We start from the raw sequence: 22,500 nt of genomic DNA, 5'->3' as shown, positions 1-22,500 counted from the left end.
GTTGTATTGATAAAAATTTATATTTTTTATTTTAAAACTGTTTAGAAATTTATTTTTATCTATTATTTCAAATATGTTAAAATTTTTTAAATCTTCATAGTTTTTCTTCAATAAATTAAGTCTTTGATTGGCATCAATAAATTCTTGAATATTTTGCATGGATAATACTTGATCAATCTTTTCAAGTTGATCTAAAGATAAATTATTATTATCTGATTCATTACTAACACTTTTATTATTTGTGTAAAAATGATTATCATCATCGTTATTGTCATTTTCAGTGTTATTGTCATTGTCATTATCATCATTATTTTCATTTTTACTATTTGTAACATCCTCATTTAATGATTCTTCATTATCATTATCTTCATATACCACAGACACATGCTTATTTATTTCTTTTGTTTTTACCTTTTTTTCCTGCTTTAAATTATGAATAGCTGTCTTATAACTTTTCAAATACTTATATTTTAAAAAGATAACACTTCTATATATCTCATTTTTTAAAAAATGTAATTCCTTTTCTGTAATTGAATTAATTATATCGTCATCAATATTTACAAAATATCTACCAACACTATCATCAATATATAAATTTTCTTCACCCTTAGATCTATTTATTTGTGTTTCAAGAAATAAACTTATTTTATTATATTGATTATCTGATTCGTCTTCATTATTTATATTCTTTAATTCATTCTTTAATAACAAATTTAATATGTCATAATTTAAATTACATAAATTTAATATATTATTTTCTTTAAATCTTTCAATTCTTTTTATTTCATCTCTCATAGATGAATTTTCATCTTTTTCCTTCTCTTCAGTTTCATCCTCCTTAACTGTGTTTTTAAGAAAATAATCTGGTATTAAATTAACATTTTCGTTTTTATAAATATCATTTGGTTTCTCATTTGTTTTATTATTATTATTATATATTTTTTCATTTTCTTTTTTTTTTATTTCTTCTCTCTTTTTCAATTCTTCTTTCCTTTTTTGTTCTTCCTTCTTTCTCTTGAGACTTTCTTCTTCATACTCGTAAATAATTTCATTTAAAATGTCTTCATATTCATTATTCCTACTCTTTTCTAAATAATTGTAGTGATCGTCTTGTATATCATATAATCTGTTCCTTTCTACCTTATTATTATTCGGGATTCTGTTTATTCTTAAATTGTAATATGTTTTTCTATCACTGTTGTGGATGAATAAATTGCAAAAGTAAAATAAGCAACGCACATTTTTCATTAAAAAAAAAAAAAAAATAGCTAGCTTTCACCAAAATTAAAAACTTGTGTAACAAAAAAAAAAATATATATATTATATATATATATATATATATATATATGTAACATTAAATATTTAGTGTTATCACTTTAAAGAAATATATATTTATATATATATTTTTGATATAATTAGAGATATACTTTATAATGTATATGTAAATTTTTTATTTTATGTTTTATAGAATTATAGCTTTTTATTAATAATTCTGAATTGTTCAGGAAAAAAAATAAAATAACAAAAAAAAAAAAAAAAAAAAAAAAAAAAAAAAAAAGAACACATATATATATATATGTGCAATTTATGGCTAACTATTATGTGTCACATAATAAAATATATATATATTATATATATTATATATATTATTCATTTTGATTTTTTTTTTTTTTATATGAATGTTTTTGTTATAAAGCATAAATGCATATATAAATAACACATATTTATATTTATATTTTTACTATTTTTCATGTCAAGATGGTTCTATTTTGCAATGATAAATTCTTTAAAATATATGAACGAAATATTATTAAAGAAGCAATTAAAAAGTAGGAATATTTTTAATTATTCGAGCTATAGTATTACTATTGTAGATAAGTTAGAAAATACTAAGATTAAAAAGGTATATGGGAAAGTATCAAAAAAAGAAAAAGCACAAGAAAAGGAAGAAAAGAACTTTTGCGAAGAAACAGATAACCCTTTGATAAAAAGAAATTTTGATTTATACAAAGAGAATAAAGAAAAGTCTATATTTTATGAAAGTGAAAGAATTATAAAATGTATAAGTGGCTCAGGTGGTAATGGTCATATGAGCTTCAAAAAATACAAAAGAAAAGTTTTGGGATCTTTAGGTATACCTAATGGGGGTAAAGGAGGAAATGGTGGAAGTATATACTTATGTTATACAAATGGAAAGGAAAATATAAAAAAAAAATCCAAGAGGAATAAAATCCAAACTGCTTATAGTAATAAAGATAAATATATATATATTAATAATTTGAGTGAACTTTCTACATCTCTTTATGCTACTGATGGAGAAAATGGAAAGGCTAATCAATTGAGAGGGAGGAATGGCAAAAGCATTTTTATTTATTTGAATAAAATATGTCACGTGTATGAAATTTTTTCGGACAATAAAAATGTAAATGCGTGCGATTATAATATAAATGAGTGCGATGATAATATAAATGAGGGCGATGATAATATAAATGAGTGCGATGATAATATAAATGAGTGCGATGATAATATAAATGAGTGCGATGATAATATAAATGAGTGCGATGATAATATAAATGAGCCTGATGATAATATAAATGAGCCTGATGATAATATAAATGAGCCTGATGATAATATAAATGAGCGTAATGATAACATAAATATGTATGATGATAATATAAATATGTATGATGATAACATAAATATGTATGATGATAATATGAATAATTGTAATACCTTCAATGATGTGTTAAATAAAAATGATTGGCACATAAAGAAAGAATATAATTATTTTTCAAATTATGAAAATAATGTGTATAATGTATTAAAAAGAAATGATCCTGTTTATATCAAACGAAATAATCATATATTAAAAGAAATTATGAATATAGATAAAAAGGTAAGGAAACAAAGATTTATAGGTATATTGAGTGAGAATAACAGTTGTATATTACTAGCTAAAGGAGGAGAAGGTGGAAAAGGAAATAATATGAATAATACGTTTTCATATGAAAATGGAAGAAAAGGTCAAGTTACATATATAAAAATAGTTTATAAATGTATAAGTGATATTTGTATTATTGGATATGAACAGTCAGGTAAATCTAGCATTCTCTCATTAATAACTCAGAAAATAGAAACTGCTAATAATTTATATATATTAAAAAAAATATATTTCACTGATATGTATCAAATATCTGTGGCTGATTTTTTTAATAACGAGAAACAAATAAAAGAAGACAAAAATGTAGGTCTAAACGAAGAGAATAGAAATATTCCTTCATTTCATATAAATGAAAATATATTCAACTTTTTGGGGTTAACACACCTTTTGGTTATTGTTCTGGATATGAATTACGATTTGATAGGGCAATTTAAAACTATCAGGTATAAAATAAAATATATATTACATTAAATAAATATTAATAAGGATATATGTGACAAATGCACACACATATATATATATATATATATATGTATATATTTATACATATAATGCATCATTTATTTTAATTTTTTTTTTTTTTTTTTTTTTTTTTTTTTGAAGAAATCAATTAAAGAGAAGGGACGAACAAATATATAGGAAACCATACATTGTGGTCATAAACAAATGTGATGTTAATTTTAAGGAAAAAATTAAAGACACAGAAAAAGCTTATAACGAAATAAAAATGTATGATAATGATGTTGCTATTTTTTTTTTGAGTGCAAAATATGGAATAGGCATAAATGAATTTGTTAGCGGTTTAAGGAGCTCTATAATTAAATTGAAGAAAAATGGTACTTAGCTTTTATGATAAAAATAATATAAATTTAATAGGATTACACATATGGATACATACATATATATATTGATATTGACATTGACATTTATATGTATTTATATTTATATGTATTTATATTTATGTGTGTGTTTTTATATTTATATATTATTTCATTTTGTTATATTTTATTTTTATATTTTCAATTTAAAAAAAAAAAAGAAAAAAAAAATGTTCGTGCTATTTTGCACTTTTTTTTTTTTATAAAATAGTTATACATTTATGTCAATATAAATGAATATTATGAATTATATATTTTTATAAAAAAAAAAAAAAAAAATGTGAAATGTGAAAAATGTAAGATAAATAAAAAATGTCTATTTTTTATTTGGTATGACCTATTTTAGGTTCATAAATAAATTGGTGTATATTTGAAAAAATAGAATAATATGAATTTAATCATATTTCAATTTATCATAATATATATATATGTATATATATATATATATATATATATATATATATTTATTTATTTATTTAATTTATTATTTTATTTGTTGATTTTATTTTTCAAGTGGTAATATTTGTTTGGATTATTAAAATTAGTTTGGCTGTTAATTCTAATATAGTGATTGTCATCTAATAAATTTCTAAAAGAGTTATTATTTTTTTGTTTATTTTTAATTAAGGATGAGAATTTGATTGGATCCTTATGACACAATTCATCTTCTACATAATTTTTTTTTTCATATAAGTTTATATTAGTATTAAAAATATGATTTGTATTATTTTTAAAAAATGGATTATTTTTATTTTCTGAATAAATATTTTTTATTTTACAAATTTTTTTATTAAAACTTATATGGTCAATATCGTTTGTTAATATTTTATTATCTTTTTCAAGATTATTATTGAAATTTTTTTTGGGATGATAATTTTTTTCTTCTTTAAGATTTATAGATGGATTATCTAAGTGTTTTTTTTGAAAATTATTTTTTTTATTTTTATTTAATGATTGAGAAGATATATTATTATATACATTGTTGAGTTGAATATTTTTCTCTTGTTCATCATATCTATTTAATACTGCTCCTTTTTTTGATAATTCATTTTTATCATTATTGTATGGATTACAATTGTTATAGGTATGGAAGTGGTTATATATATCATTGTTATAAGAATTAATATTATTATGAATAATGTGATTATCATGTGTATCATTATTATTATCATTATTGAGAATTTTATTTCCATCCATTAAGTAATCCTTTTTATTCAAATTATTTATGTGACGTATATCATAATTTTCAACACTATATTCATCATTAATATTGTATCCATTGTTTATATTATTAATTTTTTCGTCATATATAATATTATTTTGTGATGATATGATGTTATCATTATCTTTCATATTATTATAAGGAATATATAGATTCTGAATAAATGCATTTGAAGAGTTTAGACATTCCTCTGATTTATTGATATTGGATGACATTTTATCATCATTATTATATATAACTTGATTTCCATCTTTTTTTTTTTGTTCATATATATAATTACTATTATTATCATATTGATTATTATAAATAATATTTATGTCATTATTTTTTACAGATTCATATTGTAAATATTCTTCTTTATTAAATATAATATTTTCATCGTTATTCTTTTCTTCATTATTTATTATATTATTAAGATTGGGGTTAATTGAATTAAGGTTTATATTTGAAACATTATTATTATTATTATTATTATTATTGTGTGTATGAAAAGAAAAAGATTTTTCTCCTGCATTTTCAATATTTATATTGTTATTATCACATTGAACATTTGACCAATTAACATCATTTGTATTATTAATATTATTTATGTCTACATTATTATAGTGTTTCATATTATTCCTGATAGAAGTTGTAGTAGTTGTTGTCGTTGTTGTAGTACTACTATTATTATTGCTGTCTAGAAGGTTTGAATTATTATTTATATAAGTAATATTTTTAACACAATTATTATTATCAATACCACTCATATCGTTTATATCATTTATATCATTTATATCATTTATATCTTCTATATCTGTATTGATAGATCTACTATTAGCTATATATACATTTTCATTATTTGCCTTTACAAAATTTGTGAATATATCATTATAATCATAATTACTATTGTTTAAATAATTATTTTTATTTATAACATTGTTTGTATTATAAATTTTCTCTTCATTTTGGTCTGCACATTTTATATTTCTGTTATTAGAACTGTTACAATAATGGATAGTATTATTTATTAAATTAAAATTATCATCACTATAATTATAATCATCCTCATTAAAATCATCATTATTATTACAAGATGTTTTATAATTTTTATATTCAATTGTTGAATTATTATTTGTTATATTATCCTTTAGAGATATATCATTAAAATTGTGCTCTTCAACATTGTTGTTTATATCCTTGTCGAAGATAAAATATTTATTATTATTATTATTATCATCACTATAATTAGGGATATTAATACTACTATTACTATTATTATTATTATTATTATTATTTATATTTTTTATTATATCATGGTTAACATCCTTTTTATCTTCATTATTTATATAATCTTCATCTATTGTCTTTTCAATCATTTCAATAATTTTTTTTTCATCATTAAAAATATCTTCTTGTGATAAATTATTCTGTGAGGATAAATAATTGGATTCTATTATTATATTATCACTATATTTATTATTTAACATATAATAATTACTATCATTATTATTGTTGTTATAATTTATTTTATTTTGATCAATATTTAACGGTTCAATATTCTTTGCCTTGAATAAATCATCTTGATTATATGTTATATTATTTTTTGTATCACTTAATATGGGAAAAACACTTTCTCCTCTCTTATTATCTACATTGAAATATCTGTTACATTTTTCATTATAAAATTGAATATTTCTATCATCATAACTTTCTAATTTGTTATTAGGTTGGAATTCTATATTGTCGTATGATTCCATGGATTTATTTGTATGATGTCTATTTATTATGCTCTTAGATTTATAAATTTTGTTCATTTTATTTTTCCTGTTTATATTAACATTTGTTACATCTATTTGATCCATTTGAGAGATAAAATTCTTTTCATTATTGTGTAACATGTGTAGTGTTTGTTTATCTGTATTTTTATTATTTTTATGATTAGTAAAATGATTATGAGGAGTAAGATCCTCATTAATAATATAATTATTTATATAATCCCTATGGATATCATTACCATCACCATAAATATAATTATCATTATTATAATTATCATTATTTTCAATATGGATGTTATCTTTATCTTGTTTATTTTTATTATTCATATGAATAGGACCATCATCATTATTCATTTCATCAAAAAATGTTTCATACTTTTTCTTTTTAATTTTATATTTTTTTATTAAAGTATATATGTTTAAAATAGGAGATACGGCATTTGTTGCGGATGTATTATTATTTTGTTTATACATATTGAATAAAGTATCTTTTTTAAAATGAATATTCCAAATATTATAATGGTGATCATCATTTATAATTTCTTCATGTTCTTTATTAATAAATTCCTTATGATTTATAATATTATCATTATTTTGTTCATTTCTTTGTAGAACATTTGTAAAAATATCTTTTATTTTATTGTATGTATGTTTATTTATAGAGGATAGATCCATATCGATATGATATAATGTATTAAATAATTGTATTTGTTTATTATGATTAATATGATCATAAGATTCGATATTATTAGAAAGAACATTTTGATCAAGATTATTATTAATATAATCATAATTTTTTTTATATTTAATATTTTTATTTATATCATATAAAAAATGATTTTCATTTTGTTTGTCTTCTTCTATGAAGTTTAATTGGTCATTTGTTTCATTATTCTTTTCAAATATAGTATGTATACATTTTTGAATATATAATGGTAAATTATGTATATTTGTATGAGTGAGCTCAAACATATTATCATTATTATTTTTTATATTACACATTTCTTTCTTTACAATGTTATTTTCTTTTATATCACATTTGTTGTCGTCACCACTTAAATTTAACATATATATATTTTTTTTTATTATTTCTTTTTTATCATTTATAAAAGTTGTATTAGTTCTATGTAGGGATATATTTTGTTGTTCCAAATAATTATTCTGAGATATGTATATATCATTATCATTTTGTATTTTATTTTCTATATCTTCATTATCATAATATTGATCATGTACATATAGGTCAGTAAAAAATTGTGTGTTATAAATAAAATCTAGATGATTTTTCAAATGGATATTTTCTTTTTCAAATATACGACAATTATCAGGAGTTTTATATTTCTTATGTTGTATATGTGTTCTATGTAAATTATTATTTGGTATATATAATTTATAATATTTATTAAATGGTTCAGCCATTAATAAATTTTGTAATTTCTTATATCCAAAATGTAAACTATTTAATTCTTTTTTAAATTGAAGTATAAATTGTTGTTTTAATTGAGCTAGAACTAATCCATTTGTTTTATGATCAACTAATAATGATATAATTTGTAATACTTCTTCTAATGTTTCGCATATATCATAATTTAGATTTTTAATTTTTGGATATAGATCGTCAGCACTTTTTTCGCATGCAGATACTGGTAATAAAATACGTTGAGAATAAACAAAAATTCCTTTATGTATGGCTAGCTGAACTAAATGAATTATATCTCCTAATCGTTTAGAATGAAAATGTTTAATCTCTTCTTTTAATTTAGCTGCAAATGCATATCTACCACCATTAAACATATAAGACTTGAGTTTTTTATTTGATGAAGAGCAAAATATGCATTCATTATTATTACTATTGTAACTGTTATGGAAATTATCTTCACACAGGTTATCATCATCATTATTATTATTATTATTATTATTATTATGATTATTATTATGATTATTATTATGATTATTATTATGATTATCATCATTATTATCATCATTATTATCATCATTATCATTATTATTGACTACATCTTTGTTGTTATCCATACTTATTGTGGTATCCTCCTTAGAATCATCTTTTTTCTTGTCTCCCTTCTTATATTGCATCATCTTAATTGCAAAGCTATTCAGTAAATACCAATCTTTCTTACTAAATGTATCAATCATATTGTGACTATCAACAAATCCTTGAAACCATTTAGGTTGCTCATTTAAATAAATAACACAACCAATTTCTCCTTTCACTCTTACCTCTATTTGTATATTACAAATACTTGTTATTTGTCTTAATATAAATGCTATTTCAGCTGCTGACCAGAAATTATAATTTATATATATTTTCATTTGATTCGCTACATCACCTAGATATGATTTTATTCCTTCTTGATATAAAAATAAAACAGATTTATAAAAATAATATTTTATCTTAAAAAGAAAGCATTCAATATCTAAAGATTCTTTTTTTATAATTAATAACACTTTTTTTAACCATGTATTTTCAATAATGGGTTCAATAATATATTTATCATTACAAAAGGAATTATTTTTTATTAATTCTATATAATTATTATCGTTGTCTATATTATTATTATTAATAAAAGATGAATTATCTTTTTTTTTGTTATTTTCATTCATATCATCAAATTGGTCAATCTTGTTTGTATTATTAAATGGATCTATATTAATTGAATCATTTCTATTGTTCATATGATTTATATTTTTTGTATCCATATCATTATTATATATGTTACTAATAATATTATTATTAACATTATTTAGGTTATATGGACTACAATTATTATTAGTCGTCTTGATATTATTAATGTCGTTTATTATATTATTACAGTTTATATTATTTAACAATTTATCTTTAATAATTCTGTCATTAGCTTCATTCTTTATCTTATTCATATTATTAAGTCCTTTATTATTATTATTATTATGATTATTATGATTATAATATATAGCCCATGTTAATCCACCCTTACGAAATGTACCTATACTTTTTAAATTATTGAAAAGATAAGAATTAGATATATTAGATTGTTTTAATGCATTAATTATTTTTGGATCTTCATCTAGTAGATTAATATCTCTATCAAGTATTTCTTTTATTTGTTTGATATAAATTTTGTCATCTATATTTAGACAAGCACTACATAAATTCAGGCTAAAATTTTTGATATTCTTCCTTTTTTTATTAATATTAATAGAAGATTTCATACTAACACCATTATTATTATTATTGCTGTTATTATTATTATTATTATTGTTATTAATATTTATATTATTATTATTATTATTGTGAGAGATTATTATATCATTCATATTATTAAACTGGTTATTAATAATACCACTCCTATAATTCATACCATTTTTGTCATTCCATTTTGAAGATACATGTGAATTAATTCTAACCTTTTTATATTTCTTCTTAACGTTAAAGGTTGTATTAATATTACCTTCATTCTTTATATCATTAAAGGAATTATAATAATTATCATTATTATTTATATTATATTGAATATTTTTATTATCATGATAGTCGTGATTTTTTGAAATATCTGTATTATTATGATGAATATCTTTTTTATTATTAAAAAAAACGTTGTTATCATATTCAATTGTTTTTTTATTATTACAGTTATTGGTTGTTGTATTCTTATAAAATGAATTAATATTATTATTATTATTATATGGACTTGTTGTGTTGTATTTTTTATAACCATGATGATAAGTATTGACATTATATATATTATTATTATTATTATTATTATTATCATTATTATTAGATATATACATTTCTTTGTTCGAATTATACATTTTGTTTCCAGATATATCTGCCACTTTCTTATTCATATTATATTCTACAACATCATTAAAAATATTTTTTTTAAAATTATAAACATTTTCATCCTTATTATTATTAGATAAATATTTAAATATAACATTTTTATAATTTTTTTTTTTGTGAAGTTCATTTAAATATACATTTTCAACAGCATTCATAGATTTATCATACATGGTTTTATAAGTATTTATATTATTATCATTCATATATATAATATTATTTATATGTTCATTTTTTAAAGAATCATTCTGAACATTTTCAATAGATCTAACATGATCATCTTCTAAAAATTTATTTCTTAATATCGTATTTTTTTTTTTTTCTGTTATTATTACATCCTGTTCTTTTATGGATTTGTAAAAATTATGTTTCCCTTCTTTTTTTTTATTTAATATAGACATATCATTATTTACATTTAAGCTAACCATTTTTTGATCTTCTCTTTCTACATATATGCTTGTCAATTTATTTTTTTTTTCATTGAATGAAAAATTTATTGAATCATTTGTTACATTTATGTCATTTTTTTTTAAAACAAAATTTTTATTTCTTTTTATTGTATCATTGCTATTAATAGATCCTTGGTTGTTCTGTTGTGATGTTTGATACAAACAGGATTTATTATTTTTTATAAATCTCGAATTTTTATTTTCATCTTCTAATACCATTATATTATTTTCATGTGTATCATTATTAACCATATAATTATCATAATGATAATTATTATATGTTTCTGTTTGTATCTCCTTTTTGTTTGAGGGTATATCATGATTATATGTATCATTTACATAATCATAAACGGGTTCTACGTTATAATCAGAAGAAATGTTATTAAATGAATATTTATAATCATTAATAGATTGGTCATTTGTCTCATAATTTTTATGAGGATGTGACTTATTATTGATACTTGAGCAATTGTTATTATATGTATTTAATAAATATGTAGACTTATTATTATTATAATTAATATTATTATTATTATTATTATTATTAATATTATTGTTATATATTTTTTTTGTTTGATTATCATTTATATAAGTCTCATCATTTTTTAATATTACATCATTATATTTTATATCCTTTTTATTAACTCTTTTCATTATACAACTTTTTTTCATGTTATTGTCATTAATATTATTAATTTGTTTTCTGTTTACATAATCTGCAACAAGAGATATATAATTCTTTTCATACTTATTATTATTATTATTATTATTATTGGATATGTTATAATTTCTTTTTTTATCTTCTTGGACTTTTTCAAGTCCATCTTGTAAATCACAACGGACATCCTTCATACAATTTTTGTTTTCTTGTTCAAAAACCATAATGAATTGTATGAATTATTAAATTGGTTATATAAGAAAAGAGTTACAAAAAATAAAAAAAAATAATAAATAAAAATGGACACACATAAATATAAATATATATATATGTATGTATGTGTGTATATTTATATATTTATATATTTATTATTAAATACAACATATTCTATTATATATATATATATACAAAACGGTTAATATATATAAGAGATTATTTATTTTTTTCTTCTTTCGGATATAGCACAAATAAACAATTACAAATATTTTTATAAAATGAGTTTTTTAAAATATAATAAGAAAAAACAACAACAACAAAAAAAAAAAAAAAAAGACAAAAAAAATATTGGCAACAAGAGGTATCAACAACAACAAAAAAATAAAATATATATATATATATATATATATATATTTATATTTATATGCCTTTTGCATATCATTCGTCAGAATTAATTTGTTTTTCTTCTTGTACCTTTGTACAATTTATTATACACACAAAAAAAAAAAAAAAAAAATTAAATTACTAGGATATATATATTCCTGTTTTCATAATATTCAATGAAAAATATATATAATATTTATCTTTCTATATTTCTATTAATTATATATAAACAATATGTTTATTGTAATAGTAATTGCATCATCACATATATATAGATATATACATATATATATAATATATATATATATAAAGACATATTTTTATGAACATACAAAAATTTAAAAAACGGGATTTCGAAATTATAAAAAATATACAAAAACAAAATATATCACACAAAAAAAAAAAAAAAAAAAAAAAAAAAAAAATTACAAAATGGAAATATTAATACGTACTTTTATTCATTATGATATATTATACTAAATGAAAAATAGACTTATTCTATATAGGTATATAAAATGAATAAATAAAAAAAAATATATATGTATATATATTTTAATATATGTAAGGATATATATGATACTTATTTTATTTATTTATTCTTAATATTTTCTTCTCTCTTTCATGTATAAAATTATCAGAAAAAAAAAAAAAAAAAATTATAAATAATATGTATGTATATATGTATGTAACAGTGTATTATTATTAATTATATTTATGACATATATAACACACACATATATACAAGCTCTATATAATATATATATATATATATATATATTTATATTTATCATTAGTCAATACATATATACATATGCTTACATATATTTATACATTTATATATATATGTGTTTTTTTTTTTTTAAACCATATGACAACAAAAAAAATTTTGTTATTATATAATATAACGAGCTCTCTTCATTTTAAAAAATAAAGCCCATCTTTATTTACAATAAGAAAAAAAAAAAAAAAAAAAAAAAAAAAAAAAAAGACAAAATATAAGAGATAAAAGATAAAATACAATCAATGTATAAACAAAAAAAAAAAAAAAAAAAAAAAAAAAAAAAAAAAAAAAAAGACAAAATATTATTTATGTATACATCTCAAGTTGAAAAAAAGAAAAAAGGGAATATATTATAAATATTTTATAAATATATCATAAATATATATATATATATATAAACGGATATTCATTATTTATGACAATGATAAAAAAAAAAAATACAAACTTAAGATTATGTATATAATATAAAGTATCATGTGATTATTTATACAAAAAAAGGATACTTATATTTAGACAAATTAAATAAAGACACAATATTAACAAAAAAATAAAATATAAATATATATATATATATATATATATATATATATATATATACATATAAGCATATTATTTGACAAAAACATAAAATAAAACAATTGTATAAACAATATTGTAATTATATATATAATAAATTATTTACAAACCCCTCTTTTTTTTTTTATTTATTTGTTTTGTTTCAATAAAGGGAATATATGTATTTTAATTAATAGAAATTATGGTGGTGTACAACCAAAAAAATAATAAATAAAAATGAAATAATAAAATGTTATATCCATATTTTTTTTCATACATGTATAATTAAATAAAAGGGAAATAAGTACACAAACAGTAACTTTTTTTTTTTTTTTTTTTTTTTTTTTTTTTATCTTTACGCACACACTTGCATGTACCAAAGACCTAATATATTATTATTATATATATATATATATATGTATGTATATTTTTTTTTTTTTTTTTTTTTTTTAAATCATATTTATATACTATTTTCTTAAGATGATACATAAACATATATTTTTTGTGTAATTATATAGGAAATTATGAAAATATTACAAAATACACAAAAAAAAAAAATATATAAAGGAATACAAATAAAATAAAGGAATAAATAAATAAATATATCGTCCCGATTATTTTACTTATTTTTTTTATATTCTCTTAAAAATTATATACACTTAAAAAAAAAAAAAATAAGAGATATATTTACATATAAAAGGTACACACATTATATATATACAAATATAACCGACATTATATATATATATATATATATTTTATATTTTATATTACGGCAATATTATATAATATATATATATATAATATATTTATATGTGATAAAATAAGGAGACTTATTTAAAAAAAAGAATTGTATATTTGACAGATATATAAAAAATTCTTATTTTTTATAAGAACATTATTATATTATATTATTCTTTTTTATTATATTTTTTTTTTTTTTTTCTTCTTCCTTTTTTATATATTATGTATAATATTAGGTAGAGCGCTTTATATACACATAGACAGAAAAAAAAAAATTAAGATATGAATGAATATATAATTTTAAGGATATATAATTAAGTGCATTAATTCAAAATAAAATAAGAAAATATAAATATATGAACATATAAAATAAATATATAAATAAATAAATATGTATAAACATATATAATAAATATTATACATATATAATATATTATATATATAATAAATATAATATTTATATTATATTGTTATAAACTCCTATCATATAGTAAAGAAAAAAAAATATATACGTGTAATAAATTAAAAAAAAAATTTTAAGCCTTAAAAAATATATATACACAATATATAATATATATATAGTACATATTTTTATTCATTATTAAGATAATCTTAATATAATAAATTCGATATTTTAAAAATAAAGAAAATTATATATATGTAATATATATATATATATAAATATTTACGCATGTATTATATATTACATGTACACATATATATATAAATATATTTGCTTTAATTTAAATGAATTTCTCAACAATTAAAAAAAAAATAAATTTATAATAATATATTTCTTTTCACCTGTATTTTATTATAAAGGCATAAATAAAAAAATAAAAAAAAAAAAAAAAATAAATATATATATATATATATACATATATATACATATATATATTGTTTGAGTACTTATTTGATATGTAATATATATATTTTGATTTATGTTTGTTTACTTTATGAATTTATAAACCTTTGATATTATGAATTTACTAGACATTTCTACTTGTTATATTTAAAAATAAGTGGGAATAAGGATATTCGAAAGAATATAAACACACAAATATATAATATATATAATATATATATATATATATAAACATATGTTTCTATGCTTGTGTAACCATGAATTCCGTTCATAATTATAATGAATATTTATATAACAACAATGAGACGGACAATGGAAATATTTCCAGAGATAATAATAATAATAATAATAATATGAGTAATAATAATTGTAATAGTAACATTAATTATTTTGATTCACACGAAAAAAGAAATGATTCTTTAAATAATACGAATGATAATTCTCTTTATAGAAGCAAGATAAGTTTAAAAGGTGAAGAAAATAGATACATGCAGAACAACTTTCAAGTGAATTATGATATTATGGATGGTCGAGATAAAATGGAAGATATAAATAATAGTATTAAAAAATATACTGATATTATTATATGTAATAAACGTAATACAAATAATGAGAGTGTTATAAATAATGTGAATAATATGAATAATAATTATAAGAATAACAGTTTGAATGGGTGTCATATTATTAATGTCGGAAGTAATAACCCTTATGATAATAACACCGAAATAACTGATAATAATAATAATAATAATAATAATTCAGTAATTTTATATAAACCTATAGATATGAGTTTTATCTATAAAACATATGATAAGAATGGTATGATATATTGCAAAAGAATTAAATTTTATTTAAAAAAAGAAAGAGAACATGATTATACAGATTATTTAATTGTCAAGATTAATAGTTTGAAAGGTCCAGGAGGAAAACCATATATGAGATTAGAACTTTCTGATGATAAGAAAGAATTTTTTTTTTATTATCTTGATTTATATGAAGAGAATTATGAGAAAATAAAGAAGGAACAGAAGTTGGTTATAAATTTTAATTTATTTCCATTTAAATTTATAGATTTATTAGAAGAATGTGTTTTAGAGAATGATAATTATGAGCATATGGAGGATCAGCGGTTGAATGCGGTTTTAATTTTTACAGACAGTAGTTTAAAGGACAGCATCAATAATAATCATAATATAAATAATAATAATATAAATAATATTAATACAAATAATAGTCACATTAACAACAACAATAATAATAATAATCACAATAATAATAATAATAATAATTGTAATGTTTATAATTTAAGTGAGGAACATGGTATGACAGGTAATCAGAACAGAAATAATTTTGAAGCACATAAAAATTCAGATTATAATAATTCTTATTATTATAATGATAAAAGATTATTAAGTAATAAAGCAAATATATGTGATGGAAATGCTATTCTGAATCTTGTAGAAATAAATCAGTTTAAAGAATTAACTCATTTATCTTTAGTTCTTAAAAAAGGTGATAATGCAAATATAATTACACATCTTTGTAATAATATTACATATGTGAAAGAATATAATAAAGAAATTATAAACAAATTAAATGATGAACTTATAAAAAATAATAAAAGTAATATAGATATAAAGAACTTTCAGAAAACAATAGAACAATTAGAAAATAAAATGAAAGTATTAACCAATAATTTTAATCATACATTAAATAATGATATTAATAATTTAAAAGAAACACATCAGAAAATAATTATAGAAAAAGAAGAAAGATATAATTTACAAAACGATGAATTAAAAAAAATTGTAGACAATTTTAAAAATAAATGTAATGAATTACATGAAATGAATGAAACACAAGAAACTACAATTTTCCATCTTAATAGTAAAATAAAAAATTTAAAGAATGAATTAGAAGAAAAAAATTTTAATTTATTAAAAATTATAAAAGAAAAAGAATCTATAGAATCTGAAAAAGAAAAACTTGAAAAATATAAAAATACATTTACTCTTGAATTTAATGATTTAAAAAATAAATATGAAAAAGAATGTGAAAGTAATTTATCAAATAATTCAAGTTTTGAAAGTATCAAATTATCAAACACTAATTTAGAAACAGAATTAAAAAAATATAAAGAAAGAAATTTTAAACTAGAAAATGAAATTAATATAGCTATAGATGAAATCAATAAAGGTAATGATATTATTACAAAATTACAAACACAATTAAAAAAAATGAAAGATAAATTAAAAAATAAAACATTAGAACATGATAACATGGAAAAAATGAATTCACAAAATGAAAAACAAATTACTCAATTAAATAATGAACTCAAAAATCTTAAGGATACAATAGAGCAGCAAAATGTTGCACAAGAAAATATAAAAAAGGAAAATGACATCTTGAAAAAAAAATATGAAGAATTGGTGAAAGAGTTGAACATATCACGCGAGGGTATAAAATAAAAATAAAAATAAAAATAAATAAATAAATATATATATATATATATATATATTTATATATTTTTTTTTTTTTTTTTTTTTTTTTTTTTTTTTTTTTTTTTGTGTGTGTTTTTCTTACTATAGTTAATTTGAGGCTTAATAAAGAAATAACAAATAACAACCTGGATATATACAACACCAAATTAAATCCCATGGCACCCACTCCAAACGTTTTATCAGGTAATGTGTAATATTTCGATCTCATAAAAAAAAAAAAAAAAAAATTAAAATATTAAAAAATTAAAAAATTAATTCCCCCATACATTCATATATATATATATATATATATATATATATATATGTATACATTTATGTGTCACTTCTCAGGTGTCAATTTCCGTGTTGATACGAATTTGCTTGATAAAGATTTGTTTACCAAGTTAAAGGCCAACTTAAAAAATTCGTCCATCCCTAATAACCTCCCTGGCTACACATTGGATAGGTACATAAATAAATATATATATATATATACTTACATATATATTATTTTATTTGTTCATTCTCCTTTGTAGTAATATGAACCACATGAATTTAATGAACGGAAAGATTGATACTTTAGGTATGAGATAAAAATATATATATATATATATATACATACATATATATATATATTTTTTTTTTTTCTTTTTATAGATATGAACGATCGATATAACAAACCTGTGAAATTCATTCCTCCAGGAATATAAGCAGATTATAATTTTCAAAAATATACACCCAAATATATATTTATATTTATATAATTACTTATTTATCTTCTTGTATTTTTAATCTTCTTTTTTTGGTCTTATTAATTTTATTATATGATATATTCTTTTATTTTATTTTATTTTATTTTATTTTATTTTTTTGAGTGTACTTTTTGTGTAAAATTCATATATAAGTTTATCATAATTAACATTTAACATATTATTTATTTTTTTAATCTTTTTAAATATAAATATATAAATGTGTACAAATCGACACAAGTCATATGAAAGAAAAGAGAAATTAACAATATGTATATATATATATATGTATGTATATATTTTTATTTATTTAATTAATTAAAAAAAAAAAAAAAAAAAATGATTGTCCAAGGAACATCTTCTCATTAATAGGACAAATAAAATATTTATGTATGCATAAAAAAAAAAAATAACAATTTTGACGAACAAAATAAATTGAGTAGTCACATATATATATATATATATATATATATGTATATATCCTAATATGTCCATATATTTGTAAAAATATTCATGGCCTGCTTAATCTTCATTTGATTATTTATTTATAATACATATATATATTTTATTTATTTATTTATTTTATTTTTATTTTCTTCCTTTTTATGTAGCAGTTGGAAAGACTTACTTAGAATTGCTGCGATGGTCATCAAGAACAAAACATTTTTACTACTTTTAAAAAAGGTCATACATTTTTGCTTATCAGTTAAGGATACGTTGTCTAGAATGTAATACAAATACATTATATTGAATGTTGAAAATATGTAGTAAGAAAAATGCATATCAAAAAGATATGATGATGCATACAAAAAAAGGAGCATATTGAGAGATAATAATTTTGAATATTTTAATGTATTTTTATCCCATTTGATGGCTAGCGATTTAAGTTTTAATCTGATATCATCTTTTTTATCTTGATGAGCATATATTGTATCATATATAATAGTTAAGAATGATAAAGGTAAGAAACCTACAACAGTGGGAATTATATTATCTATTAAATTAATATTTACACTTGCTGATATAAAATAACCTAAATTAAATGTAAGAGATAAGTATACCTGAGCATAATATGTTAAACGTTTAAATAAAGGATATGTAAAAATGAAGAAGGTTGAATATAAACCTATATAAATTGTATTCGAATTAAATTGAAAGAGAGTTAAAAGTGATAGTATTCCATGTATAGAACAATATATTATAGCTTTATTTACACTTATATTTGTATTAGCTATGGGTCTATTTTTTGTTCTTTCAACTTGTTTATCAAAATTTTTATCTAATAAATCATTTATAATACATCCTGTAATTCTTGTATTTATACTACCAAATAAAAACAAACTTATATTTTTTAATATATCTTTTATTTCATTCATATTAATAATATTATTATTTAATAATATATTGTTAATATCGTAAGTTAAAAAATAACCATATAAAGATGAATAAAATAATAAATATATTCCAGCTGGTATATGTAATCTGCATAAGATGATATAATTTTTTAAATTAAATATTAAGATATCTTTCCATTTGTTTTGTCCACATTTTTTATTATTACCATGCATATTATAAATATTATAAATATTATAAATGTTATAAATATTAGAAATATTAGAAATATTAGAAATATTAGAAATATCATCTTCCTTATTATTATTATTATTATTATTATTTGTGTTGTTATATTTTTGCAAATTTTTTATTGGACCATGCAATTCTTTGCTATTATTTTCTTTATGTTTATCTATATAACCTGAATAATAACACCTTTGTAGTGTTATCATTTTTTTTTTTTTTTCATACAACTTTTGATTGTTCTTATAATTCATAATATTACTATCATCATAAATATTATATGGCCCATAAGAAATATTCGATACATTATCTTTTATTTTATATACCTCAGAAGTAATCTGATTTTTATTAAATGAATAATAATTTCCTTCCCGCTTCAACTCCTCCTCATAATTATTAAATATATTATAATTTGTATTATTCACATTATTTTGTTTCATCAATTTCATTCTTATGATCATAGAGTAATAGTAATACCCACGAATAAGTTCCTCATTTTTTATTCTTTTTTTATTTGAAATGTAAATGTTTGTTTGTTTTTTTTCATATTTTTTTAAATTTTTTAAAAAATGTTGCAAATATGTTTTTTGCATTAATGAGGAGTGAAAATAAGGATATAAGAAAAATTTATAAATATTAAACAAAATGAAGATATATATATATAATATATATATATAACTACATTTTTATATATCTACATTTATATAATTGATAGCCTTTTACATATATTTAAAAATATTTGTTACATTCATATATATGTTCAGAAATTCTTATGGATACATATTTTATATAATATAATATATATATATTGTCTTATATATATATATATATATATATATATATATATATATTTTTATATTTATATTTATTTATTGTGATCACTTGATTATTTTAAATACAAACACATAGTTGTATATCTCAAAAAATTAATATTGTCAAATCAATAAAAAAAAAATAAATAAATAATAAAAAATTAGAAGAATAAAACAATATAAATGAAAACAAACCAAACTGATCATAGGTCATATAATATAAATAGATTATATTTTTAAAATATTAATTTTAATCTTTAACAAATTATCAAGTGTAAAAAAAAAAAAATAAGTTGAACACAGAATAATAAAAATATTGATATATATAATATATATATATATAAGATATATATTAATATATATAAATAAATATATATATATATATATATATATATATATAATATATGTAATATTTAATAAGAGGAGATATATAAAAAATAACTGAGGAATTATAAATATAATTTTTTTTTTTTTTTTATATATATAACTTTGAAAATAAAAATGAAAGAAAGAAAAATTAATATATATAATTATATGTATATATTTATATGTATATAATTATATAATAATTTTGTCTCTTAATTTTTATAATTTATTTTATATTTTTTTTTATTGTAGTTATTTATATACTACTTGATATATGGCATATTTCATATATGTATATTTTTTTTTTTTTTTTTTTTTATTTTCTTTAATAATGAGATTGCATTGTGTTTTTGTTTGATTTATTTGTAAGAAAAATAAAGAGTTTAAATTGTTTTAATGTATATGTGAAATGTAACATATTTTTTTTGTTGAATAATTTGAATACGTTTTGTAAGAGCATATAAAATATGAATAAATAAATATATATATATATATTATATATGTATATATTTTGTATGAATTGATATTTATATTTTTATATGTTTATATGTTTATATTTTTATGTGTTTATATTTTATATGTGACACATGAAGTAATATTATAAAAGAAGAGAGAATCCAAATAATAATTTTGTTTTAATTTTCCCCTGTAACAACACATATAATATATATATATATATATATATATATATGTGTATGTGTTATCATTTATTCATTGACATATATTTATATATATTACATTTTATTTTTGTTTAAAATGAAGTTCGCTGAGAAGTTAAAACATATGAAAGTAAAATCCTGGGAACATAAATATATAGACTACAAATTTTTAAAAAAGATAATAAAAAGAAAATGTAATCCTGATATTATTAGTTTATATGAAAGAATTGATAAGAATAATCCAGATGTTAAAGAAGTGTGTTCATTAATTAATTCTGAATATAAATACCCATCAAACCATAAGGAGAAAAAGAAAAAATCAGATATAGAATGTGTAGATATAGATTATGATTATTTATTTTTTTATATTTTAGAAGAATATATTAATATGGTTAAAGAACATTATGTTAATGAATGTTCTTTTTTAACAGAAAAATTAAATGAAATAAAATATTTTTTAGAAAGTGATAAAATTAATCTTAAAGAAATAGAAATGTTAAAAACTAAATGTTTACATATATATAATTCGTTTGATATATTAAATAATTATTTAAATATAAATGTATTA

The 22,500-nt window shown here is 18.3% G+C and overlaps 6 protein-coding genes across 6 annotated transcripts in view; 3 read left to right on the top strand and 3 right to left on the bottom strand.

The window, feature by feature from the left end:
- The window catches only part of PADL01_0606000 (conserved Plasmodium protein, unknown function), a gene marked incomplete at both ends in the record, with an annotated part of 2,607 nt that extends 1,359 nt beyond the window's left edge, over window positions 1-1,248 (bottom strand). The window contains one exon of the mRNA XM_028680785.1: window positions 1-1,248. This exon is cut by the window's left edge and continues 1,359 nt beyond it. Coding sequence (XP_028537227.1) covers window positions 1-1,248 — 1,248 coding nt within the window.
- Window positions 1,249-1,774: 526 nt separating this feature from the next.
- On the top strand, window positions 1,775-3,785 carry PADL01_0605900 (GTP-binding protein, putative; the record flags this gene model as incomplete). The annotated part of the gene is made up of 2 exons (XM_028680784.1): window positions 1,775-3,384; window positions 3,545-3,785. 2 exons carry the CDS (start codon window positions 1,775-1,777, stop codon window positions 3,783-3,785), a joined length of 1,851 nt encoding a protein of 616 aa, XP_028537226.1.
- A 523-nt stretch (window positions 3,786-4,308) lies between these two features.
- PADL01_0605800 (conserved Plasmodium protein, unknown function) lies at window positions 4,309-11,967 on the bottom strand (the record flags this gene model as incomplete). The annotated part of the gene is made up of 1 exon (XM_028680783.1): window positions 4,309-11,967. The coding sequence occupies one exon, from the start codon at window positions 11,965-11,967 to the stop codon at window positions 4,309-4,311; it is 7,659 nt and encodes a 2,552-aa protein (XP_028537225.1).
- A 3,578-nt stretch (window positions 11,968-15,545) lies between these two features.
- PADL01_0605700 (spindle assembly abnormal protein 6, putative) lies at window positions 15,546-18,478 on the top strand (the record flags this gene model as incomplete). The annotated part of the gene is made up of 5 exons (XM_028680780.1): window positions 15,546-17,745; window positions 17,877-17,972; window positions 18,120-18,234; window positions 18,305-18,351; window positions 18,426-18,478. 5 exons carry the CDS (start codon window positions 15,546-15,548, stop codon window positions 18,476-18,478), a joined length of 2,511 nt encoding a protein of 836 aa, XP_028537224.1.
- A 608-nt stretch (window positions 18,479-19,086) lies between these two features.
- PADL01_0605600 (para-hydroxybenzoate--polyprenyltransferase, putative) lies at window positions 19,087-20,688 on the bottom strand (the record flags this gene model as incomplete). Its single annotated transcript, XM_028680779.1, has 1 exon — window positions 19,087-20,688. One exon carries the CDS (start codon window positions 20,686-20,688, stop codon window positions 19,087-19,089), a length of 1,602 nt encoding a protein of 533 aa, XP_028537223.1.
- Window positions 20,689-22,029: 1,341 nt separating this feature from the next.
- Window positions 22,030-22,500, top strand: part of PADL01_0605500 (G-protein associated signal transduction protein, putative) — a gene marked incomplete at both ends in the record, with an annotated part of 3,387 nt that continues 2,916 nt past the window's right edge. Inside the window, one exon of the mRNA XM_028680778.1 lies at window positions 22,030-22,500. This exon is cut by the window's right edge and continues 117 nt beyond it. Within this exon, the coding sequence (XP_028537222.1) occupies window positions 22,030-22,500 (471 nt within the window).

This window comes from Plasmodium sp. gorilla clade G2, assembly GCF_900097015.1.
Source record: "Plasmodium sp. gorilla clade G2 genome assembly, chromosome: 6".
Classification (NCBI taxonomy): domain Eukaryota; phylum Apicomplexa; class Aconoidasida; order Haemosporida; family Plasmodiidae; genus Plasmodium; species Plasmodium adleri (nom. inval.).
The sequence above is the reverse complement of the archived record's forward strand: the minus strand, read 5'-3'. Positions and strand labels throughout refer to the sequence as shown.